The sequence below is a fragment of the Schistocerca piceifrons genome, chromosome 1 (genome assembly GCF_021461385.2).
Source record: "Schistocerca piceifrons isolate TAMUIC-IGC-003096 chromosome 1, iqSchPice1.1, whole genome shotgun sequence".
NCBI lineage: Eukaryota > Metazoa > Arthropoda > Insecta > Orthoptera > Acrididae > Schistocerca > Schistocerca piceifrons.
In genome coordinates, this window is record NC_060138.1 from 171,754,979 (window position 1) to 171,782,698 (window position 27,720).

At 38.7% G+C, this 27,720-nt stretch overlaps 1 protein-coding gene across 1 annotated transcript in view; it reads left to right on the top strand.

The window, feature by feature from the left end:
- The window catches only part of LOC124786712 (protein KIAA0100), a 329,777-nt gene that overhangs the window by 270,523 nt on the left and 31,534 nt on the right, over window positions 1–27,720 (top strand). The window contains exons 28-33 of the mRNA XM_047254285.1: window positions 1,063–1,272; window positions 22,665–22,828; window positions 22,920–23,117; window positions 23,196–23,353; window positions 24,491–24,617; window positions 24,712–24,941. Coding sequence (XP_047110241.1) covers window positions 1,063–1,272; window positions 22,665–22,828; window positions 22,920–23,117; window positions 23,196–23,353; window positions 24,491–24,617; window positions 24,712–24,941 — 1,087 coding nt within the window. The remainder of the gene's footprint in view (window positions 1–1,062; window positions 1,273–22,664; window positions 22,829–22,919; window positions 23,118–23,195; window positions 23,354–24,490; window positions 24,618–24,711; window positions 24,942–27,720) is intronic.

The window sequence follows — 27,720 nt, forward strand, 5'->3', positions numbered from 1 at the left end:
CAGTCTCAGGACTGAAGACACCAACAACATGTCTGTCTGAGATACACAATACACTAAAGTTACTGGTTTGTGTGTGCGTGCGCGTGCGCATGTGTCGTATCTGTCATCTATTTTTGATGAAGCCCTTGCTGGCCATAAGCTTATTCGTGACAGTCTTTTTGTTGTGCCAGCCTGCGACACAGCATCTTCACTAAATGGTGCCAAGCAAGGTGGCACAGTGGTTAGCACACTGGACACACATTTAGGAGGATGATGGTTCAATCTCGCATCCAGCCATCCTGATTTAGGTTTTCCATGATTTCCCTAAAATTGCTTCAGGCAAATGCCGGGATGGTTCATTTGAAAGGACACGGCTGACTTCCTTCTTCATCCTTCCCTAATCTGATGAGACTGATGACCTCGCTCTTTGCTCTCTTCTGCCAAATCAACCCCAACCCACTAAATTGTGAGTGGCAACTTTCCTTCCCTAATAAAGTTACTGGTAATGTTTTTGAATATGAAGTACTAAGTGAAATTGACAATAAAACCCTATAAGTAATGATTAATTTACTGTCACCTTCACCACCCCCAGTCATGAGAGTTTCAAAGTATTGTTTATAGGAGTAAAGGATACCATCGAGTATAGATCGTATTCTGTATGACGTTTAGCCTCCAGAACTGCTGATTGTACCAGCTCTCAGTGCGATGTTTGCTTGTTTCATCAGAAACTCCCTGTGTGTATCCTTATGCTTCTCTCTCTCTCTCTCTCTCCCTCTCTCTCTCTCTCTCACTCACACACACACACACACACACACACACACACACACACAAAGTTGCATGCTATCCCTTCATTTAATATTTGCACATTATGTCTTCATTCTCAGACTTGGTATGTCATCTTATACTGTCTTTTATCTTTCTGTACATCATTGGGAATGTGGTGCTATATAATGTGTCTCATTAGCTAGTCACACTTTCATATTTTGTGAAATTCATAATTTATTGTTACTGATGGCTATTAGTTCAATTTCAGTTACCTGTTACTGAATACTGATTTCTAAATATTTTTTGTTTTCATTACAGTTGTTCTCGTCAATAGCCAAGTGCTTCTGAAAGGTTGTGAAACTAAGGGTTATGTAATCCTGAGTGCTGCAAAAGCAGAAATATTGCAAAGAATTCATCGTCCAGTTTGGAAAGACAGAACTCTTGTTCCTAAGACAACATGGGTTGGTTCACTAGAGTGCATGCAATACTACGCAACAGTTAGTGCTGGAGAAAATGACCTGTTGGATGGTAAATCAGTTTCATATTGGCTTTCTAGTTTTTAATGTTCCTAAGCAGGGCTCCAGTGGCTGATTGAGAGCAGCTGCCAGTGACAGTTACATAGTTTGTACACAGTGTTTACTTTGTCTTTATCTTATGTGCTTCTGTGAAATGTGAATAGCTTATGTGTGTTCATCTATTTTGAGTAGTGTTTATTATTTTTTGCCTCCTAAATATTGGTGTGTTTTTTAAGTATTATTGTTGTGGGTGTGGACTTGGAGTATAGAGATAGCTAGTAGTCATCCTAAGCACTTACATTATCTGGAAACTGCTTGTGTAGTTTACTGTAATTGCCTGCCGGTTATAGATGCAGGTGTAATTAGATACTGTTTGGAAACAGATGAAAGCCACATTGGCTGTGGTTGAGAGGCTTCATAACACTGCTCATGGCTGTAGTGGTGTTGAGATATCTGCAGTGAAAGCTGCAACACCTCTGGTGTCTTTACAGTCACCATAGATCGCTGATGTCTCAGTACCATCTGACAAGCATGACCTGGTGGTTCCCAGTCATTTGGCTGTGAAAAGTGAACAGTGGTGGGGCAATGAATCTCAGAGAGTGGAAAGAGAAACTGAATAATGGTCACATGGCTGTCCCATAATGCATTAAAAATGGGTAAGAAGTTTTTCCCATTGTGTAAAGTCTGTCTTAGTTACCACAGGATGCCTCGTTCATTGAGGCTGGTGCTGATTTCTGTGAAATCTCTGGATAGGTGTTGAAACACATTACAGAAATAGCAGGCAGGTTCGGAAAAGTAGGCACTATCCACTCAGTATGTTTACCAGAGGGTCTCAACAACGATGTGGAAGAGCTATTGATGCCAGCTGTTGAGCACACTGTGTGCAACTGGCTACAAACATGGCTCATGTTGGCAGGAATGATACCTGTTGTCTGTGTTTCAAGGCCATCCTTGGTTCTGTATTGGTGAATACAGTTAGCCTTGCACATTGAGTGGAAGCCAAGCCAGAGTTTTGCATTGTTGTTCCCAGAAGCAATCACAGTCCTGTGCTTTGAAGCCAAGTGGAAAGGTTAAATCAGAGTCACAGATGGTTATTGAATGCCGATTTCACTCTGACTGCTACTGGATGGAGAGTTGTCTGGTTTCCTTAATAGGTCAACCATTCACTAGACACTGATATGGTAACAGAGTACAAGTGCTGTGCATATGTGGATCTTTTATGCTAGACAGTCCCTATAAATTACATTCTGCTTTCTGAAAGAGAAAAATATTGGCCATATTAACCACAAACAGTAGTACTCAACATGGTGGATGGAGAAAGAAAATGTTAATATAGTATTCATTAACAACTTAAGCACCTGTGGAAAGGTCCCAGAAATATTCTCCATTATAATAGGGAATAATGCCTCAATAGAGCAAGAAGCAAAAACCTGTATGAAACCAGGAGATAACTGCAGTTAAATTTTAAAAACTGAGAAGAATGTGTATCTGAAAATAGGCTGGAATCAATGGTGGAGGTCTGTTTATAGCTATGAATATTAGAATAATATCTGATGGTGTAGAACTGATTTTGAATGTGAAATAATGTTGGTTAAGATAAGTGTGAAAAGGATATTGAACATGGCAGTTGGGTGTTTTTATAGACTCTGTGCCTCCGGAGCTAAAGTGCTGGAACATTTCAGGGTAAACTTGGAGAAGGTTGCATGTAATTTTCATATCATGTTATAGTATTAAGTAGAGAGTTAAACTTACCAGCTAGAGACTGGAGTGATTAGATTGTGTGTTAGGGGCAGAGATTTGTGTGATACTGTTCCAAATGCCATATTCAAAAATTACTGTGAGAAGTTTGACATAAAGCTGATCCCTAAGGATAACAATGTTGATCTCCTGCTTCCCAACTGGCTCAAACTTTTTGACTGAGTTAGTGTAGAGCAGTAATCAGTGATTCTAAGGTTTTTATAGTATTATTTACTATGTGTGTCAGTAGCAACAATAGGCAGGAAGATATTTCTGCTTAGTAATTATGACAAGTACAAATTTTCAAATTACCTGAATAGTCAACATCAAATGTTCATCTCTGAGACTGGAAATGTTGAATGTAAATGTTGAGTAGTATTTCAAAATAAGCCTTAGACAGGTACATGTCAAACATAGTTCTGAGGACCGGGAAAGACCATCACAGTTCAACATTCACATTAGAAACCTACTGTGTAAACGAAGAGTGCATCACCTTAGATTTAAATGTAGCCAAAGTGTTGTAGACAAACAAAAACTGAATGAAAGCAAAACAAGCATAAGGAGCGCTTTGCATTAACTGTTCAGTGAACTCTAAAGTAAAATTCTACCCATCAGTCTGACATAAAATCCTAAGCAGTTTTGATCACATTAAATCAGTAAAACAGACCAAAGCTATCTACCCAGTTACTGATTGATCCTGCTCATAATGATATGGAGTATGACAGAGAGGGGTAATTTCTCAGTGCTATTAACACTAATGTCAACATCACTCACATTTGCTGTGGCACCAGAATTACGCTAATGCAGTACTCGTGGGTCCTCCTTTGGAAAGGAACAATTGAAAACGGAGTTCTCCATTTCTGCCCTCAATTTCAGTTCAGTATCAATGAAGGTGAGCCTAAAACTGATAACTCATTATAATACAATAAACAGGGTGTATACGACCCGGGACAACTAGGAGATCTGGGGAAAACCTGGTAATTTTTTCATCCGGGAGAAAACCGGGAAGAACCAAGGAATTTTTTAGAATTCCAGTTAAAGTTTTGTAAATTAGATTGGTAGGAACCAGTACTCTAACGAAGCATATTACTGTATCCCGCTACTGCAAAGTAACACTGCAGCTATAAAACATGACTGATAGAAAAAAAAATGAAAATAAAACTTACATTGCAAAGGAAATGCGCCTTATACGATAACAAAACACACAACACACAAAATGCTCATACAAGTGCCTGCCTACAGCAAAATATGTTAAAGTCTTTAGGAAGACCATGCAGTGCTTCATAACAACAAATTGCCTCCGATGAGCATGACATCACAACTCTTTGCATTAGATTCGATTGAACAGTTGCAAGCAGGCTCATGCTCATGCACAGTTGTGTCGTGTATGAGTAGTACCTTCTCCCTCTTCTGGCTACTGATGTGTAGCTGTAAGCTGTATAAGCAGTAGCACCAAGCAACCAGAAACAACACAGAAAAATTTCACTGGTGTGCCCAAGCTGCCAGATTCTCAAGTGCGCAACAGGCCTGGATCTAGGGGTTGGGGGGCAAACTGGGGTATCTGCCTCAGGCAGCAATTTCAGGAGGAGAGGGGGGGGGGGGGGCACGAAATTCATATTCTTGAGGGGGGTAAAGAACCTTGTTTCATAAAGCGTCTAGCATCCAGCACACGTTGGTCTATCAATTATTCATATGATTTTTAAACGTATCCTTGCTGGTTTTTGAACACATTCCGAGTTGATTTCTGAATGAATCATTAGTTGATTTTTGAATGCTTGCATAGTGTACATGACATTTCTGTCAAGGGAACCCCAGTAGCATCTAGAAATAAACTTCCATGCAGACAAAAGGGGACAGGGCTACACAAGCTAAGTGAAATAAAGCCGAACAGGTGAATGCCAATCACTGTTTGCTTATGTGGTGACTGGGTTTGCAAATGATCAGTGTTGTTATAATTACTAGCAAAATCCACAGATTCAGAATACCGGAGTGGAAATAAACAACTAATGGGAATAACAGGTAAGAAAGATTGCATATTATCTACGCTAGTAAGGGCCAGTTGTACAAGCCCCGGCTAGCAGCTGCTTAAGTTCTATTCTGGGAGTAGCATGGAAAACATGTTGTGTGAACACGTAATAACACCTAACTGGAGAATAAATACATTATAACTAAATCGGTGGTTGTGGCAGGGTTAGCGAAGTTACGCAAGAATAATTTTGGACACTGGCAGGAATAGTTACGGAATTAGTGATGACAAGATTGTTTGTTAGAACAAGGAAGCAAAAGAAATGGGACATCACACAAATTATGGAAGAATATGATGATTCCAGATTTATATGGAAATTTGAAACTATTTCCTAACATAAAGCTTTTTGCTTGTACTAGGCCTGACAGGCAAACAAAACAGATTTCTGTGATTGGGAACTATCAAGTGAATTAAAATACATTCACATAATTATAGAGGGCTAAAATATGTTATTGGTTTCAGATTCTGTTTTATTTCCATCTTTCTGACAATCAAGCATTAAACACCATGCAGAACAATGTAGTAATTTTTGTCAGTTTGCTAAAGAAATTTGGCTTTTATTAATCTCTTCCGCTGAGGCAATCAATTTATTGGAAACGAAGTGTTTAATTCCACACTACTGGCTAGTTTCAACTGTTCGCTGCTTTTCAAGTGCACATTTCCATCTTCTAGGATGTATGGCATTACGCCATTATAAAGAACGAAACATGGGATAATACAGTACCGGTAGTAGTACACCAAGAAAATTTACATAAGAATCTAGACATACGAATGTGCACTTCAAGCTGAGTTGTGCATTTTAGTATGGTTCACGAAATTCTGATGCTCCTGAAGTATCCTCTGATGCCTTGTTTCTTATATGACATAATGTAGATCTTTTACTGTTTTACATGTACAAACATACAGGCTTCCTGCTTCATCATAGCTGTGTAAGCGTGGTGATGTCTGTCATCTGGCGCTCTCTGGCAACTGCTGAAATTAACCTATTTCTAACAGGTCGCAGGAAAATATTGCGAATGGTTGTTTGAAAAGCGTCACTTTCAAAGTAAATTTCCTTTTATGCAAGGTTAACTATGTGCAAGAATGTACGATGAATTCTTAAATCGCAGAGCATTTGAATCTCATTTAAAAAACAACTCTTTGAGGACAACCATTTAGAAGAATTTCGAGCCCAGACGATCAGACATTTATGTCGTTATTAAAAATTTTACTGGCAGATTTTTGTGATGTATCTTAAAGTGCTACGCGCACAAAAAAGGTCAACATTATATGTGAAAGCGTAGCTTCTCTTGTAGCGTATTTATCTTTGAGACCAATATTATATGTGAAAGCATTGCTTTTCTTGTAGCATTAATTTAAACCGTTAACTTTTACTGTTTGTATGTTCGAGCTACTTAACAGTGATGTTGCTTTTGGCTGACTACATCACGTGTCCTATGGTCTGAATATCCGCTGCCATCGGCTGGCGAGATCATGTCACATAAGCTATGACTGGCTTACAAAAGCACATCGCAGTCTCGATTTCAGTGCTGCAGAAAGTAATAGAGTAACATGTGGCGTTTGCTGGAATTCGAATTCATACTTTTGTAATAAGAAAATATGCAGCATACATGTTGCTGCACATTAAATATCTTTCCAAAACGTGTTTTTTTTCCCCTGTGTTTCATTTTCTAAAGTGTCGGGAAATCCTATGGTGGTGTATAAAACCGTAACCATCCAAAGGATTGATAAGTTTTACAGTTCTGAGGAAAAGTATACTGTCACTTGACACGGAAAAAGTGTATTTTCATCTGGGAGAGAGTGTATCTTTAACCAGGAAATCCAGTAAAAACCGAGGAATATTTTTTCCTTGTCCGCGTATACACCATGATAAAGCAAACTCAGAACTGCATGTTAAAGGGATATTTCAAAGCTCATTCAATACAGAATTGCACATTTGTTGCAGCCTATGGACACCCCTAATGAAAACGTTATTTGGCCTTGTTATTTTATGTCTGGAATGGGAAGGGGTGAGGGGCATAGTGAATAGACTTGGCAAATTACTACCCAGCTGTTGGGAAAACATGTAGTATCATGCCATGGTGTTTAACAGCAAGTTCATACCAAAGTACAGTAATATTTAAATAAAACACTGGAATGAGGTAAATAAATTCATAATGGTTTATTTCACCAAATATAAATTAATGAGGGGCTGTCACAAACTGTGATATTCTCTACACCAATATATCCTGCTACTGACTATATCTCAACTTTCACTAGTTGAGCAGTGCTCCAATGTAACGCAAATTATGTAAGTTCCAGAATGTGAAATCAGCACGAACTAAGTTAAAGCTCAAGTCACGTAATTCCGAGCAGTAGTGCATGCCTGTAGTCAAACAGTGCTTCAGCTGACAGCTGCTCAGCCTCTGTGTCCTGCTACTCAGAAAATATTCTGTCACTGTAGCAGTGCAGCATACCACCACCCACTCATAGTTACATTGCATATGACTGAATGCAGGTAATTAAGCTTTTTAATAATGCCTGCCATTCAAATTGTATTATACATGTGGTTAACACATAATTATGTATCAGTTTGTGATTATTGATACACTTTATCAGTTGATAGTATTCATAAATATGGTAATTCTAATGCATTTGAATAAAATGCAGTCAGTATTAGTAGCACTGATCTGAATTCCACGGTGAAAAACTATCTCTAAATTATGCTACCAGTGCAAGTAGAGTGTGTTTTAGCATCATCTTTAAATGTGTTATCTGGTGATAGTATTCATTTGATTGTTTTGTATAAGTCATTTATGATAAAATTGCAGTTTACCTAACTGAACTATATTACCTTAAAATTCAACGGTGCCACAGGTTCAGGATGTTAATCTCATCTTCACTGGAGGCCAGCTACACACTTCCATCCACATTAAACCTACCAAAAACAACATTACTTACATTTTGACACTTGCCATCCTTTCCATGTCAACTATTCCCTCACATACAGCCTTTGCATCCAGGGCAAATATATTTGTTCAGATGCAGACTCTTCACAGCAAAACACCACATTCTCACCTCAGCATTCACTGCATGTAATTACCCCACCGGCCAAATTAAAAACCAGATTTCCCAGGCCATCACATCCAATCTTGGTACTGCTGACCCCTCCATAAAACTGCTCTGGAATGTGTTAATCAGCTACTTCGACAGGGCCATGGCTTCCTAAAATCATGCCCTGAAATGAGATCCATTCTGTCTGAAATTTTGCCCACCATATCTACAATAGCTTTCTGTCACCCTCCCAATCTCCGCAATATTCTTGCCAGATGCTATGCTCCTTCTGCACACATCTCCCTACACTATGGCTCCTACCCCTGTGACTGTCCCCACTCCAAGACTTGCCCTATGCACCCTCCTTCCACCATCTTTAATAGTCCTGTAACTAACAAAAAATATATTATCAAAGAGAGAGCCTCCTGTGAAATGACACATGTCAAAATACCAGCGATCATGGAAACACTGTTCGGCCTTCTACATCGGCATGGCTACCACCAAATTACCAATCAGGATAATTGGGCATAGGCAGAGTGTGTATACTGGCAACTCGCTATATCCTGTTGCAGAGTGTGCTCTACAACATTACATTCGTGATCTCGGTGCCTATTTCACCATATACGCCATCTGGATTCTTACCCCAGACACCAGTTTCTCAGAACTCCACAGGTGGGAACTAGCAATACAACATCTCATTGGTTCTCACCACCCACCTGGCGTTAATTTACATTAATTTCTTCCGTCTCAGCATTTCTTCACAGTGTCTACTCTTTGCTTCACTCCATCTTTCATTATATTTCCCGCTTATTTACCACTGACCCCTCCCACCTCTGTTACATACAGTGCACTTAGCTTTTCATTCTTATTAACCCATGCACGATTTTTTAATAGTAATCTCTGTCTTGCATATTATACTGTCTTCCACCTTTAAGCTCTCAGGTTTTCAAATCTCGTTCGATGCAGTCCCCAACAATCAGTCTTTCCTTCTCATCCTGTACAGTAAGTCTCCTTTGACACACAGTTCCGGGTGATTTTACCAAAATCTACCCCTTTTCATAGACCAGTCCTCTCTCTTCACAGCTCTTCCTCCCCTCTTCTTCCTTCACCTTCAAGTCTTCTGCCTGAAGAAGGAGCCACTAGCTCCGTAAGCTTGCCAATTACAACAGTCTTTTATGTGTGTGTTCTGCCCTCGCTTGGTGAGTAGATTTTTATCTATCAAATTATATAATTTTGTCAATAATTGGTTGTTTTTGTTCTAATAATGTGTAAGATGCATCTATTGATGATTTTTTTTAGAGGAAAAAATCTAGCATTTTCAGAGGTAAATTATTTTGCTCAAGGTTAATTTTAAAAAAACTATAAAATCAGAAATGACACACAATAGACTGTTTCTCACCATACGGAGGAAGCCCTGAGTGACAGAAAGGGACACTGAAAGAAGACAGTCTCATATTACAATAACAGCATGACCAATTTGAACAAAGGGAGTGATATTCCATTTTTAGGAGTGCGTCTATGATATTATTAACTCTTGTACCAATATTTCAGCCGAGAACTTTTCAGCCGAGAACTTTTCAGCCATTCTTAAGGCGAGCCCTTGCAAGATTTTTAAGTCACTTTACGCTATGGAGCAAAATCATATGCACCAAAGATAACACTGTTGGTAACATGCATGTCAGTCACAGATAAAACTTTATGCCTCTAAGAGTAAAGGAAAAACAAATGCAAAGTCAGTGAATCCACAGTGCTAACAAAAGTAACGAATGGCATATGTAGGAATGCCAAACAGTTAAGACCTAGATCAATTATTCCTTTGAGAGTGCTGACATGAAATGAAGGGTTTCCATGATTTATCAAGATGTAAATCCTCGTCTCAGGTGAGCATGTTGTCTGCTAGTTGTATTTCCACAACCTCCTTCACCACTGAATACCAGTGGGATGAAGATGTGGCCAGTATCATAACTTTCCCATAATCCATCTAACTGTCAGTGGAAATACAATGTTCAGGCACTGTATGTTTGTTGACCTGTAGCAGGCGAATGCATCACTGGTGTTCAATGCAACATTCTTTTACAGTGTGTATTGTTTCTCCTATGTACCTTTTAGCACATTCACAAGGAATTTATTATATATCCACCTTTTATAAAAGCAGATCATCCTTCACGGATCACAGAAGAGCTGGCCAGTAGAAGGAACATCACATCCATTTTATTCTCCATCATTATTCTTGCAACTTTTGAAGAAATGTTGCCCACATTTGGTAGAAAGGTCATAGACTTTGTCCTTTTCTTCTTGTTCTTTGTCTGGTTTGTCACTTGCAGAGCTCTCTTAATTTGATGTTTTGTAAATCCATTCTTGTGGAATATTTCTTCAGTGTACCAGTTCATTCTGTAGGCTGTCAATATAAGACACTGCATAAGCCCTGTGTACTACAGTTTTAAGTGTATTCATAGCATGCAATAGATGGTGGCAGCTAGTGACCTGCAAGTATAAATTGGTATGGGTGGACTAACAGGAAATGAAATATCTTAATAGTCAATCTTCCTTTTGTCAAACTAATGTATCCAGAAATGCTGGACAGCCATTTGTGGTGTCACCGCCAGACACCACACTTGCTAGGTGGTAGCCTTTAAATCGGCCGCGGTCTGTTAGTATACGTCGGACCCATGTGTCGCCACTATCAGTGATTGCAGACCGAGCACCGCCACACGGCAGGTCTAGAGAGACTTCCTAGCACTCGCCCCAGTTGTACAGCCGACTTTGCTAGCGATGGTTCACTGACATATTACGCTCTCAATTGCCGAGACGATAGTTAGCATAGCCTTCAGCTACGTCATTTCCTACGACCTAGCAAGGTGCCTTTACCAGTTACTGTTGACACTGTGAATAACGTACCGTCAAGAGCGACGTTCACCATTAATGGATTAAAGTTAAGTATTCCACCAGCTACGTCCGTTTTTTCTAAATTCTAATTTCCTTGTCCTGTTCCAGACCTCACGCCAGCCTGCGTGAGCTAAAACGCATGCCTTTCGGCTTACTCTAGTAACACGGTGTTGGCTCTCCTGCCAACCACAACACCATTTACTTTCCATTCCATTGTAATTTTGGTGTTTTCATGAATGGAGTTTAGATGTTCAAGAAACAAGCTCAGTTTGTCTTCGCATTGCTGTTGGTTCTGCATTACTTACATGCACAACATGGTTACAGTTGTAATATTATGGAAGTATGCAAAAGTACAATGCTTAAAAATTTTGGTAAAAAATTCAAGGCTGGTAAGGTTAATTTAAAAGGTCACACTCGCCTGAGCAGACGAGTGATGTTGGAGTGGGGAGGAGGTGGCCTTTGTCATAGTTATCTGATGGAGAAGGCAGCTAGAAAATGTCTGACGATGGTAATCAACTGAGTTACTGGTGGATTTTCTCCCCATTGTAATAGGTAAATAATGATTAGTGCAACTGCTTTGGGGTCACAAAAAGCATGCATTCAATAGCCATATGCTAAAAACATGATTTCAACAACCATTTATGCTGTATTCAATAGAACCGTGTGAAATTTAATTGGGAGAAGATATTCAGAGATTCCAGGAAATTTAGCTGGTCAGCCATCACCATGAGTCCATATGGTAAATATGTCACCAATGTATCTAAACCAAACCAGGGGCTGAAGACTTATGGATCCCAGGAAAGCCCCTCCAAGTGACCCACGAAAAGGTTGGATAGGAAGGAGCCATTTGGCTCCCACAGCCGTACCCCTGATCTATTTGTATGCCTGCCCCTCAAAGGTGAAGTAGTTGTTGGTAAGTATAAAATTGATTTAGGTGAGTAGAAAGGATGTCAGAGGTTTTGTATCAGGTGAAGCTAACTGAGGAAATGCTCAGCAGCAGACCAAACATGTACTTGGGGGATGTTGGTATAGAGGGAGGTGGCATCAATGGTTACAAGCGTCTGGTGGGAGTGGGACGGGCAAGAATTTCAGATGATCTAGGATATGGTTGGTATCTATGATGTAGGAGAGGAGTCTTTGTACTATGGGTTGCAGTTGTTGATCAACTAAGGCAGGTCAGTTGTTGATCAACTAAGGCAGGTATATGTTCAGTGGGTGCTTTAAAGCCAGCAACTATAGGACGGCCAGGATGATTGAATTTGTGGACCTTAGGAAGAATGTACAAGGTGGGCGTGTGTGGTTTGGGCAGAGTGAGAAGTTCCATCTATTGAGGTGTTAGTCCGTGCGAGTGGCCTGAGGTTTTAAGGAGGGACTGCAAGTCAATTTGAATCACAGGGATTGGATTTTGATGGCAGACACTCTATGTAGAGGGGTCAGACAGCTGGCGTAGACCTTCACTAACATACTCCTTTCAGTAAAGTGCTACAGTGGTAGATCCTTTGTCTGCTGGGAGGATCATAATGGAGTCATCAGGTTTTAGGGACCATGGAGCCTGGAATTCTGCAGAGGACAGGTTAGGGTCATGTTGCAGGGACCTGAGGAAGGGTTGTGAAGCAATGCTGGATGTGAGGAATTCTTTGAAGGCCTGTAAGGGGGATTTTAAGGTAGTGGTGGTGGATCAAGTTGAGATCGTGGTCTGAATTGTTCAAGGCAGGGTTCAATGTCAGGTTTGCTGTTGGAAACGTTTTGGGATGGGGTTGCAAAGTGATATTTCCAATGGATATTACGTGTGAAGGAAAACTGGTTGAGGGCTGAAAGTGAGGTCATAAGATAATACAGATAATTCAGGAGGGGAGAGTGCTTTAGATGAGAGGCTACGGATACTGTACTGTCATGATTGGTTCTTGGGATTATGGGTTATTCTTGATCTGGGAGGCAACAGTGAAGTCTGTGGGACGTTAAGGGGGTTGGCCAAGCTTGGTTTGTGGGAGAGAAGTAGTGGTTGATGGTGTGGCTGTTTAGGGAGCTGCAGAGGAACAGGAAGGGAAATACCACTGCTCAGGTAGTTTAGGAGAAGTTGGGATAGCTTTTTGAGGTGAAGTCTGGCATGTTGTTTCAGTTTGAAGTTGGCTTGGTGGAAGATACCATTAAACAAAACTTGAGGGGCAGATAACTGCAGGATTTTGTAGGAGGAGGGAAGTCTGGTAAAGTGGAAATTTGCTGATGAGGCATATAGTCACAGATTATATCATATTACTGGTATTTAAAAAAAAGAATGTAATATAATATTTATTACTTTTGCTGGTGGCAAAGCTTCTGAAATGATAGAATGGTGCATAGAAAAATCCATACTTGTTGGTAATGAAATTACATTCCACCAACCAGCGTCAGATTCCCATCAGACCATCGTTGACAGATGGCATTGTTTAGAGGCCAGTGACTGATCTCAAAATCCGGCAGTTCATGTAATTTTCTTGCCTGGGTACTGATAGAAAAGATCGCTAAAAGAGATCTCAGGGACGCAGAAATAAATGTTTGATAAAGTAAAAACTAGTGGCATTTGGCTGTGGCCACCAAACAATTCGTCAGAAACTCTCCTTCACTGCAGCCTGAGAAAGTTCTAAAATGTAACATAATAAATTGAAATTGGCATTAATGCAATAGGAAAGTAGGTTCTTAATCCAAACACGGGTACTGTAATTAAATTAGCGTAATTATTCAGCCAAAAGTTACAAATACGACAGTGACACTTTCATTTTATGAAACAGCTATCATAAACAAACAAAGGGGGGGAGGGGGGGGGGAGAGAGAGAGAGAGAGAGAGAGAGAGAGAGAGAGAGAGAGAGAGAGAGAGCGCGACAGCCTTCAACTTGCTTTACTGTTTCGATATCTAAACATTTCTCTGGAACATTCTTTATCAGGACAGCAAAAAAATACATTCATGATCTTTTCAACTTACTTTACAGATTTATTTACACAGAGAAAATTTATTCTTAATGTATTTTAGCTTTAATTAAACGATTGGAACATATTCTATTAATTATTCAGAAAGCAACATTTCAGTTAGCTGGGTAAGAGCAAGAGATTGCTGTGCTCCAAATTGTTAAAGAGCCTGGTGTAGGGTGGGATGGAATCCAGAAACAGGGACTTTCAATTTCAGGCCTTTCGGAGTAACTTCAAGGGACAAGCAGGTTTCAAGAAACAGAATGCAAGATCTTAGTTTTGATAGTGGCAAAGGCATGCTTTCGAAAAGAACAGATGTAATATGAGATGGGATTCATCATAGCAAGAGAGGACTGTCTGGAGAGTTAGAAATCATGAGAGTGGCAAAAAAATAAATAAGCATAGGGTAGAAAAGATAGAAAAATGGAAGCAAAGCAAGAAAAGAAGTGGGAAAAATTAGCAAAATTCATACAGAAATCATTAATAAGAGGTAATGAGTGGGTAATCTATATGATACAAAAAATGGTAAAAGGAAAGAATTGATCAGGAAAGTTGTGAAAATAGAAGAAATTTTAGAAACTGAGTAAACAAAAAGTGAAAGTCATGGGAGAAAATGTAAACTACTTACCTTGGCAATTAAAGAGACGGCAATAAAAGTCGATCACAGCGGTTTGCTGAAAAACAAACGCACAAAAATGTGAAAGAATTACGTATAACCAAGATAAGTGAATAGTGGAAAAGAAAAGAGCCTGTCAAATTTGCAAATAAATTGGCGAAAGATGATTGGGAGAAGGCCATGCAGTCTAATGAACCGTAAATTGTTGTATGCAAATTCGTAAATAACAATGGAATTGTTATATGCAAATTAAAATGGACCCATCAATGGACACGGAAATCAGTATTAGAAAAAAATGTAGGGGCAGAGTGTTGATTACTCTTGGTGATACAGTTAAATAAACGAACGGATTGCCACATAAGTTGGGAAACAGAGACAGTTTGAATAAGACAGATGACAGCAAAGACTAACAAGAGGGTTAAATAAGAAGGAATGATGTCCACATGGCGGCAGAACACACACATAAAAGACTGTTGTAATTGACAAGCTTTCAGAACCAGTGGCTCCTCCTTCAGGCAAAAGGCTTGAAGGGGAAGGTAAAAGGGTGAAGGAAAAGCACTGGAGAGGTCTAGGAAAAGGTATTGCTTTTGGAAACGTCACCCAGAACTGCGGGTCAAGGGAGACTTACTGTACGTGATGAGAAGGACAGACTGATTGTTGGGGACTGCATTGGATGAGATTTGAAAACCTGAGAGCTTAAAGGTTAAAGACAGGATAATACACAAGACAGAGATTACTACTAAAACATCGTGCGTGGGTTAATAAGAGTGAAAAGCTAAGTGCATTGTATGTAACAGAGGTGGTAGGGGGGCCGGTGAAAAATAGATGGGAAATACAATGAAAGATGGTGTGAAGCAAAGAGTAGTCACAGTGAAGAACTGCTAAGACGGAAGAACTTAACGTAAATTAAGGCCAGATGGGTGGCAAGAACCAAGGACATTTTGTATTGCTAGTTCCCACCTGCTGAGTTGTGGGAAACTGGTGTCTGGGGGAAGAATCCAGATGGCGCATGTGGTGAAACAGGCACCGAGGTCACAAATGTCATGTTGTAGAGCATGTAGAAGGCTGAACAGTGTTTACATGATAGCTGGCTTAAGACATGTGTCGTTTCACCGGTGGTTCTTCCTTTGATAGTATACATTTTGCCAGTTACAGGGCTATTATAGGCAGTGGAAGGATGGTGCACAGGGCAAGTCTTGCAGTGGGGACAGTCACAGGGGTAGGAGCCATAGTGTAGGGAGATGGGTACAGAAGAGGCATAGAGTCTGACAGGATTGTTGCGGAGATTTGGAGGGTGACAGAAAGTTATTGTAGATGTGGTGAGCAAAATTTCAGACAGAATGGATCTCATTTCAGAGCTAGATTTTAGAAAGTTATGGCCCTGTCGAAGTAGCTGATTATCACATTCCAGACCAGGATAATACTGAGTCACCAATGGTGTGATCTGGGGCAGTTTTGTGGAGGGATCAGCAGTACTAGAATTGGATGTGATGGCCCAGGAAATCTACTTTTTAACTTTTCCCAAAATCTATCCCGTTTCCCAGACCTCTTCAGTCATTTTCCTTCATCCTTCTTTCTTTCCCTACAACCCTTTTGCCTGAAGGAGGAGCCACTGGCTCCAAAAGCTTACTAATTACAACAGTCTTTTATGAGTGTGTTGTGCCGCCAGGTGGTTAGTAGATTTTTTTTTATCTATCCAGTTACATAATTTTACACATTATCAGGGACCTTAAAAATCATATTTGTGATAAATGCAAATGCAGATGGAAATTCTGTCTCAGAATGCGAAAATGCATATCAAAATGTATTATTTTAATTGCAGGTAGTTTGAAATAGTTTTATTTTTTGTATGGAGGCATTGATATAGTAACCAGTTTTCAGTTACTATTATATCACAACATCTGGTGAAGTTGAGTTTCGAAAGATAATGTGTGTAAGAATGTGTTTGTAAAATAAAAAGTGAAATGTCAAATAATGGGTGGCTGAATGTTCTCTGTAGGAAACATGCTGTTTGTGGCAATGTAGAAATCAGCCATGTGGTCTATCATCTTAGAACAAAGAAAAGTTTATGTTTGTCTCCTTGCTAAAATTTAAATCATGTGAAATTGCAGACATCATAATGTGACAGTTTTAGGTGGGAGATTTTTTGAACTGCGGTTAGAGGTTGTGCCAGAAGTACCTCGTTAACAATGCTGCCAACATCAGCAAGAAATTAAGTAGTAGCCATTACCAAATGCTTTGTGCAGTCTGCTTTGCTTTGCTTTGCTTTGCTTTGCTTTGTTTTACTTTGAGCTGTGCATAGCTCGTTGTTACATTTTCTTATTTTGCAATGAGTGAAGAGACTAATTTTGCTCCCATTACAGGGTTCGAGTATGACCCTCACAACACCAGAAGGGACTGATAAAGCCATTGACCATATGTCACTTTTGCTTGCACAGAAACTCATGACATGGATGCAGGCAGGCTGCTGTGTGAGAGGGAGGCAGAGCTTTTCTCCCTCACACCACTCCACATACTGGAACACTCAGAGTTGTCATTTGTTTAGCTCGTGGCTGCCTGCCATGTAGTACTTTTCATAGTTTCCACACCATAGTCTCAGAAAATAAAACTAGTCAATGTGTTATGGTCACACCCAGGGTCCTTCTGGAAAAAAGAAATAGTTATTTTCGTTTCTACATCTACATCAACTACGTTGCCAGTTCTGTGTCTAGCATTGTCAAGTATGGTCACAGGTCCACCAAGGTGCCCTGCAATGTGCTAATCGAAACTTGTACGCTGCAGATTCAAAACCAGTGTTCTTGAAGATTTTCTTATTAAAGGAAGATAATGTCCAGAAAAATTTTAAATTGTCAAAGCATTCTGCTTGTTGGTGAGAAAATGCTGATGCACCACAAGAAAAGCTCTTATAATGCTGAAAACAACTATTTTTCCTATTTTATTACTACTTTATCTCCAATCATTGTTTTTATCTTTATTTCAATTTTTTGTGATCAGTTTCATCTTCAGGTACATAACATGGCAAAAAATTTAAATTTATATATCTAACCATAAAAGAAAACAATGGAAAATCCAAGATGGAATCTAACAATACAAGAGAAGGAGAGTTGCTACTCACCATATAGCGGAGATGCTGAGCCTGTTACGCCCATGAACTCAGAATCTTGGTCTAGGTTGGGTACTGGGTGTCCCAAGGTAGACAGACGTGTGTTCATTCATGCATTTGTTTAGTTTAGTGGTGTTCTATACTCACATTTGTTTTGGTAAATAGCAAGCCTGGTTTCACATGTTACTCTTCCTTTGATGTAGTTGAACTCATTAGTCATAGGACTGGAGTAAGTGGTAATGCATGGGGCATGGACAAGGTTTTACCTTGGGAACAGCTGCAGGGGTAGGGTGAGGAATACTGGTCTGGGAACGAAAACAAATTGTCCTTTGTTTAAACAAATATTTATGTCTTTTTGACAGAAGCATGTGATTGATTACTTTTAAATTAGCACAGTTTTTTAACAACACTTGCAATCAACATTTAACTAAGTTTTCTGGCAAAATAGGGAACTGTTCATTAGATAAATGCTCAAGCAAGACAGAATATGAGGTATTCATCTGTATTCATTTTCTGTATAACTGTAGAGAATATGATGTTCAGACCAACATTTGCATAATAAAAGATATAAAAGATGTCCTAAGTCAGTGGATGAAATAGACATAGATGAGTGGCTTTCAGGGATGATGGCTATTGTGCTTTCAGACAGCACGTGCATGCATGCGACACAATCTCAGAAAAGGCCTAGTTGGCCAAAAGTATTTTCTGACAGCCCCCCCCTCCCCCTCCTCCTCCCCCCCCCCCCCCGCCCCCCTCTATCTGTGACTCAGCATCTTCTGTATATGGTGACTAGCAACTACCCTCTTCATAATTTAGTCACTGTAAATTATTAACTTTTGTTGCATTCCCATCCAAATTCCCAGCTTTGGGAATTTCCAGAGACACTGCTCATCTTTGTAACTTCACCTATACTGTTTGCCTAAGCAGATCTGCAGCAGCATACCCAGTGCCCTGGGCCCAGTAGCATTCAGCCATACTAAAGATTCATCTTACCCCATATCAGTACTGAGCAGCCAATTGACTCAAGTACCCACACATAACATTACAGTGATAAAGGAGTACTTCCAAGAGTTTTGGAAGTGGGAGCTTTATTTGTCAAAGGGTAAGAGGAGGAGATTGCAACGGTGAATTGTTTGTGAATAAATTTGTGGGGTAGTTGGAGGGGAGAAAATCCTGGAAGAAGTTGTTCGTATAGATAGTGAATAACTGCTGATGGAGCAGCATACGAAAGGTGCATAGACTGTTAGGAAGGGAGCATTTGATGTGGAAAGGATGGCAGCATAGAACATGAGTCTCCCTACCACCCATACAACATTATTTCTCCCAATGACACAAGAGGTTGCTAGTGGTGCAACATTGACCAGAAAAAGAGAGAGAGAGAGAGAGAGAGAGAGAGAGAGTGAGTGTCTTCATCATTCTGAAGAAGAATGAGAGTCCAATAACTTAGCAGCAAATGTCCTCACTTTATACAAGATGTTACCCAAAAGTTCCCATTATGTATATGTAGCTTGTACAGTGTAGCTCTGGTAGGCGATACCTCATATGTCCTTTGTGAGTTAATGCCTCGAGCAGCTTTTGTGCATCACATTTAGTTTCTATGCATATTTCCCATTATTTTGTGTTGTATGTCTTGTGAAACTGATGGTGGCAAGCATCGGGGAGCAATTTGTGTGCTCAAACTTTGGTTTCAGGCTCAAAAATGCAGAAACACTCATCATCTTAAAGTAAGACTTGGGGAGCATGCCTTAGATCACAGTCAAATTTATGAATGGTTTATCAACAATTATGGAAAGGATAGATTGCTACTCACTGTAAAGATGAACTGCTGAGTTGCAGACAGCCACAGTGAAAAGACTGTTACACACTAAGCTTTTGGCAGAATCCTCCTTCAGAAAAGAAAGTATAACACACATAAATTTACACAAACAAGCACACCTCATGATGCACACATGAGCACTATCTCTCGCCATTTTAGCCTTGTGACTGGACATAATGTCCATGAGGTGTGCCTTCTTGTGTGAATGTGTGGATTTTCTTTCTTTTCTGGGGAATGCTTGGCCAAAAGCTTAGTGTGTAATAGCCTTTTCATTGTGCCTGTCTGCAACTAAACATGTCTTTACAGTAAGTACTGATCTATCATTTCCATAATCCTTGGTATTCCAACCTGGACTTGTTTTAAATGTTTTGAAGGTGGCAGAACATCATTTGACAATGATCCAGATTTTGGATGGTTGTCAACCAGTGCTCTAGGAAACGCTGCTGTTCAGAATACAGTGTTGGAAGATCATATGCAGACCACTCAAAACAAATGCAATATCTTAGGGATGTCTTATGGGACATGATTTTGTTGAATGAACTGCACTTGCGACAAATTGCCACAAAGTTTGTGCCGTAAATTTTCAGTGAAAGCTGAAACAGCATTGCGCGCAATTCTGCAGAGAATTTTAAAAAAGGCTTATAAGTGAACCAGGCTCTCTTTATACGGTTATTATTGATGATGAAAGCAGAGGTTATGGATGCACTCTTGAAACCAAGCAGCAGTTGTCAAAGGGGAAGAGTCCATTGTTAACATTTCTTGAGAAAGCCCCACAAGTGAAGAGTAATGTGAAATCTGTGCTCATCTTTTTCTTTGACGTTGAGAGAATTTCCATAAGCTGTTTGTCCGTCCTTGTTAGTCTGCCAATGCAATGTTCTACTGTTATGTCCAGAGGCAGTTGAAGGAGAACATAAGAAGAAAATGTCCAAAAAAGTGGCACATGGCTGATTAGTAATTAATCATGACAATGTGAGGTTACACACTCCATTGATCATCCTTGAGTTTCTGGTGCAAAACGAAATTACATTTGTTCCTCATCCCCATATTCACCCAACATGGCACTGAGCACGACTTGTTTTTATTCCTCCAGAATGAAACTCAAGTTAAAAGGCCGAAGATTTGATGAGGTTGAGGAGATTAAAGCAGAGTCACAAGTGGTACTAAACTCTCTCACAAAAAATGTATTCCAGGGAGCTTTTAGTTCATTGAAAAACTATTAGAAATGGTGTATGTACTCCCAAGGAAACTATTTTGAATGTGGTGATTGAGGTGGTGGTGGTGGTGGTGGTAAATAAGATCCAGGTAAAGTATAAATTCATTTATTGGTGTATTCCAGGAACTTTTCATTGTACCTCATAGCTACCTATCCATTAAAAATTAGTGCTTTTGGTTTATAATGGTTTTCATATTTCTGTTAAAAAGTGTTGCAAAAATAACAATTAATGAACTGACAACTGACACCAATATTAGTAATCCTTTAATATTTCTCAGAAAAATACAATTTTTTGCATGCAAGTGATGGAAGAGGCTCATTTCAGAAGGCTGATGATTTTATGGTTAAATTTAGTATATGTGACACTTTAGTTCCTATTCCATCACAGGTGCTACACATGTATCCTTCAGCTGTTCATGTCAGTATCTACCTACTTCATTGAATTTATTGGTGTTGGTTACATTGCAGAAACATTGATCTATATTTCTCATATTTGTTATTTATATAAAAATACACTTAACACATAATGGGTTATTTGTGAATGGCTACAACTGGTTAGATAATGTAAGCAAAAAACATCAGTTTTTTGCTTCACTCAATTTTGTTTGCAAGTCCACTATGCATCATTTTAAAGAATGTGTCATCATCATCATCATCCTCTTTATATCATAGAAAATACTTTATATAACAATATAATAGAGGGAAACATTCCACGTGGGAAAAATATATCTAAAAACAAAGATGATGTAACTGATCAAACGAAAGCGCTGGCAGGTCGATAGACACACAAACATACACACAAAATTCAAGCTTTCGCAACAAACTGTTGCCTCATCAGGAAAGAGGGAAGGAGAGGGAAAGACGAAAGGATGTGGGTTTTAAGGGAGAGGGTAAGGAGTCATTCCAGTCCCAGGAGCGGAAAGACTTACCTTAGGGGGAAAAAAGGACAGGTATACACTCGTACACACACACATATCCATCCACACATATACAGACACAAGCCAAACAATCAGTTAAAGACAAAATTATTTAATTATGTAGATAAAAAAAATCTACTCACCAAATGACAGCAGAATACACACATAAAGGACAGTTGTAACTGGCAAGCTTTCAGAGCCAGTGGCTTCTTCGTCAGCCAGAAGAGTTGAAGGGGAAGGAAGAAACGTGAAGCAAAAGGACTGGAGAGATCTAGGAAAAGAGGTAGATTTAGGGAAAGTCACCCATAACTGTGGGTCATGAGAGACTTACCATACGGTCCTTTCCTTCATCTTTTCATCAAGAAAGAGATCATTGTTCACTTAAAAGCAGCATATGAAAGTGGAAATTTGTTTTTGAGTGTGATTATCAGCTGACAGTCACTGCACTAACTGTTCATTCTGTGCATGTTTTTCTGTGTTTTGCTACAGTTTTGTGGCATTGTAACTTCCCTGTAGATAATAATATTGTATGCGAATAGCCTCGGGAATCTTCCAAGTTTGCTGTTAAGCTGAATTTACACTTACTTTTTTTTTTTTTTTTTTTTTTTTTTTTTTTTTTTTTTGTTGACTGATGCGGTACTCTTTCAGCTTCAATTTCACTGTAAAGAATAGAAAATTCATTGTTCCTTTGGTACCAAGTGTTGCAGAGAGTCAAGTATGCCAAATCACGAAAATCTGGACAGCTAGAAAAGTCATTTATGTAATATAATTTCTTTCAACAACAGTATATGGTAGAAGACGTATTTACTTAACAGGTGCTGCATACTACTGTAGCATATCTCATGTGTGTGCCATTACACATTTCAGTATCACAATATTTTGTAAGTCATACTATGCTGTCACAGATGTTCTGGACATTGGCCAGAGGTACTTCAAAGCTACCAAAATATATACAGTGTAACACTAGCTACATATTAATTGCTTTAATTATAAAACAAAATGAAATAGTGATGAAAATCAGTAAATGGATGTGTAGATTTTGGCTGCATATATTAGCGAATCTTGCATCCTCAACTAAATACAAATGTTTAGATGTTGTATCTTTGTCTAAACAGAAAATATAATGTGGCTTACTGTGGACAATATTCAAGAAAAGGATTCAACAGTGATATCTGATGTACCTGACCTGCCACACCTAGTGGGCAGCGGGCAGTCTGTTGGTGGTGTTGTCAGTGAAACTGTTGGAGCCAGCAATGTGGGAGAAAATCCACCAATACAGGTAACTTTACTTTGTGGTCTTCTTGTTCATAATATTGCTAAGTTTAAGGATTCAGTTATATTACCATGATTTGTCATTCTACTCTTTGCAGTTGCAACGCATTGTGTCTCGCTGCAAATGTGAATTCTTCTATGCAGCTTATGGTGACAGCAGTATTGATCCAAGCACACTTGACGAAGTTCCGCCACCACCTAATGAAGATGGAGGCCCGTGGGAAAAGCGAGAACGTGCTATAGATGCATTTACGTTAATGCATTATGACCTTGATGTTTGCACTAATTCATTGCAGGTGGGAATATTGCTATGGACTCATTTGTGTCTTCTGCATTAAATTTGGTTATTAATGGACTTCCTGCTCCTTAAACAGTATGCCATGATCCTGGACATTGTAAACAATTTACTGCTTTATGTTGAGCCTCAAAGAAAAGAGGCATATGAACGCCTGCAGAGAATGAGATTTCAGTTGCAGCTGCACAGTGTTGAGGACCAGAGAAAGCCCATACAACAGTTACAAAACCAAGTCAGGTATAAACCTAGATATAAATTTTACAATTTGGATAATGTCTGATATATTTTGTGGTACTTTTTTAGAGCGAAGAAATGATTCTTTAGTGATAAACATTATAAACTTATAAAGAAGAGAGAGTGCCACATCTATAGTTATCATATTTTGGTTGGGAGGATCTGTACTGCATGTTATCGTGTACGGTGCACCCCAGTGGGATATGTTAAGTTTTGATGTACAGCTAGTTTATAGAAACATTAATATAAATTTGTATCTCAAATCTTAGATATTTCTGTGTTTTGAAATGTAGTAGTGATGGAATCATTCTGTTACCAGTAGCAGGTGGCTAGGTACAGCTTTGCATCTGTGAGCACACACATTTAATATGTAACATTGATACTAATGAAACATTCTTTCATAGCTTATGGTTTCTGAGGTACTCTCAACCATGTCTATCAGTATACTGGCACACTACCAGTGTGTGGGTGTGGGTGTGTGGGGGGGGGATGATACTGTAATCAGCATACACCATGTTGTTTTTGTTGCAGATTGACTGAAAATCCAAGACTAAGGAAAAGACAGCATTCATTGCTTTCTCAGGTGGAACCAATGATAAATTTCAACTACCACAGATTTTGAAAATATTGTCTTCTACACTTGTTTCAGAATGATACTCAAAAGTTTGCCTCTCTCTCTCTCTTCAGATTAATATTTTGATTTGCTAGTGTTCTGTATATTTTATAAAAAAAGATTATAAAAAGTATAATCTTTTAAGCAGACTAGCATTGCTTTCTTTTTTACAAAAAGTAGCTACTAAAGTTTGTCTCCATAAATGAACATAGAATATTGTACCTTCATTTGAAAGAAAAGGCATGCAAACCACTGTTCAGTCTTTCTTGATTGGAATTATGTTGTTAAATGTAACATACCCTGTGGGAAACTGAAACAGATATTTTCAAATGCAAATTGTGTGTGTGTGTGTGTGTGTGTGTGTGTGTGTGTGTGTGTGTGTGTGTGTGTGTGTGTGTGTGTTGGTTGGTTGTTTCATTTATTGTAGATGTCGTGATTAGCTTTAAGTCATTGAAAAATATTTATTGAGGTACATACAAAGCACCATAGATTAATTGCTGATGATATGCATTGAATTTCACATTTAGATCCTTAGTCTCAAAACTACGTCGACTGGAGAAAGAAACTTACATTCTGCAGCGGAATATAGCAGAAATGGAAGATCCTGCCAATAATGAACTATATCAGCAGGAAATGGAGGAGCTTGAGAGACAGGTAATTACAGGGATATGCAATGACTCTGCATTTTGCTAAGTTTCTTGTAAATCAATATTTACCATTTTCTCAATCTGTTACCCTATCTCTTTAGGTTTATGAATGCAAAGAACAGCTAAATTCACAAAGTGAGGAATTACATATGATGCTGTCATGTTACAAAGAAACTCAGTTATCAGCAAATCAGAAACTGGCCATAATGCGAGGGGATAAGCCTGTGAGAGTTGTGCGAGCAAATGAAATTTGCTTCAAACATGCAAAATGGAGGCTAACAGAAGCTGATGGACAGCTGGGAATAGCAGATGTTGTTTTAAGCAATTTTTTGTGAGTTTTTATATCTTGCCTTATATTAATAGAAAATTCTAGTTAAATTTAATCTTATTAGTATGTTCTATCACTACTGCTTTTACAACTTATAGAATGATTTTTAACATGGGAACAAAGTTTCTTGTTATTGCATCCTTATATAAAGTATTCTCTATTTTCTTGGCACACCAAATTAGAATAAAAAACCTGAGCTTTTAGTAATTACCTCCCTTGCCTACATCAAAACCAACTGACTGTCATAGTTTTTCCTGTGAAGGTCTTATCAACCCGTGATAGGTTAACATACATCATCTTGATGTGCTGCTAGATTTTGTGTTAATGTGTTTGATGCTAATGAAACCTGTTGGAATGCAGACAGTTCAGATAATGCCTGTGTAATCAGTCAGAATTGAGAGGCTGTTTCTGTACAACAGTAGAATTTTGAATGCTATCCTGGCAGTTTGTTGTTGCACATTCTGGTCACTAATGCTTTTTTGATGACAAGAGTCACAGCTCATTTTGCAGCCAAGCCTCCGAATTCAGAGATCAGTAGAGCAGAGCAGAGCAGAGAGAGGAGGGGCTGCTGTTTGGCAAGGAAAATGCCACTTTACACTGCAAAGCAGCAGAGTGTCATTGTTGTTGGAGGACAAGTATCTAAATAATGATTTTACAGTGTGTTTCACAATGTTTTGATGATTTCAGATTTGAATAACACTACAAGTTTACCTATGAAATACTACATTGGACAAATGACAACCATTCATGGCTACACAATACTTGAGACATTTTACCAAGTTTTTGAACGCATCTTTTTTAACTGCTAGATGAATTCTGGAAATTTCATCATGGATTCGAACTTTTATTCATTGCAGGCTTTTCTTGGAGTACACTCTGGCCTTTAAATACCCCTCTAGGTAAAAGTCTGGCATGGAGTTTGGATGGTTTTCTGAGAGCCAGTTGACTTTGGTTCAATGCACTGGTAGCTGCACAGAAGTTTCTTACCCACTTCAACATGTTCCACAAACAGGATTTGACTAATGCAGCTCACCCTTGAAATGCTTATGAAAGACACGTTGCCCACACACAATAGATTCGCTGTAGTGGAAATGGCAGTACATTGCAAATGCGCGATGTTGCTTCAAACAGTATGATGTGATTACTACTGACTTGCATATGTAGTGAAACTTGATACTTCACACTACTAATACACAACACCACCATCATTATATTTTGTTTTTAGCATGCATTATTCAAATTTGGAAAACATTGTGAAACACCCTACATTATGTACTATACCAGAAAAACGGACTGAAGAACTGTTAAAGAATTCTGCCCTGTGTAACAATTTTGTGAAGAATCTTAGAACCTGAACTCCTAGATCTCGTAGGTTATGCATCTTGTCTAAAATCTGTTAAGATTTCTTGAGAGTTGTAGATTCTGCTACTTTAAGGCTAGCCAAATATCTGACTGATTAATGACCCCATAGTCCAGGACCATTCAAGAACATTTTTACACACAAATGACATATTATTTGAAATCTGCCTGCCCCCTTTCCCCCACTGTTAGACATTAGCTGCTATTCTTTGGGCTCTTGCTAAGTCCTTTAAAAACAAATATAAACCTACTGCTCATTGATTTAGAATTGCATAGACATTCTTCTGTAACAAAATTAAATTGGTGAATCTTATTCTAATGATAAATACTAAAAGAAGAAACAGTTCAGTTCCATTTAAGGTAACCCTGAGATCTTTAAAAGCTATCAGTGAAAGTGGAAAGAAGTAGACCTATTGCACTGTTCTAGCTAAAATGAACTGAGTGGAAATGATGAAAATGTAAATGACCTTTTTAATTCCATAAGTTATGAATTATTTCACTTTCCATCAGAAAAAGTGTGGCAGAAATAAAAAAATATCATCTAATTTTTGTACTGATATGTGAAACATAAGACACTACTGTGTTTAACTACTTAAGTTATTTAACAACAAAAATAATTCATTATTGATAATATAATGTAAAACGACATATAAAAAAAATCTTCTCATCAAGTGGCAGCAGGGGAAAACACACACACACACACACACACACACACACACACACACACACACACAAAAGAATTTCACTTTCACAAGCTTTCGGAGCCAGTGGCTCCTTCTTCTGGTGGTTATTCATTACATGTAAAGAAAACTCCCCAGTACGTAGCAAAATTTCAGAGAAATTGGCATTAATGTGGTTGATAAATGATAAACATGGACAAAAGTTTTAATTTTTTTTTTCAATAAGAACAATATAAATTTTTGTGTGATGTGAAAGAGAAATATTCCATTAACAAAGCATTTATAATTTCTACTACCACCCAGTAAACATGGTTATCAGAAACAGTTAGAAAAGTTTATGAAAAAGCTTATAAGGTGTCGCAAGATAGGTTGTACTACAAAATAATTCTTAAGAAAAACATTCAATACATTGTGCTGTTTCCAGGTTAATTAACAGTGAAGTTAACCAATCAGGCTACAGTGTGTGTGCAGATTCAAGTGGCTGACCAGAAAACAATTAGTTACAGTCGTTCTCATAGTGTAGACGATAACGCATGAGACTGCTCATCTTGTGGCTCAGGTCCTGTTTTTATTTTTGTATCACTTTCTTGTTTAGTTTTAAGAAACCAAGCAATGAACACATTTGGTGACACCATCTCTGGTGGGTCACTTGAATTTACATGCAAAATGACCTGATTGGGCAACTTCAGTGCTAATTAACTACAAAATGGTGCAACATAGAATTTTTTTTCTTGACAATTATT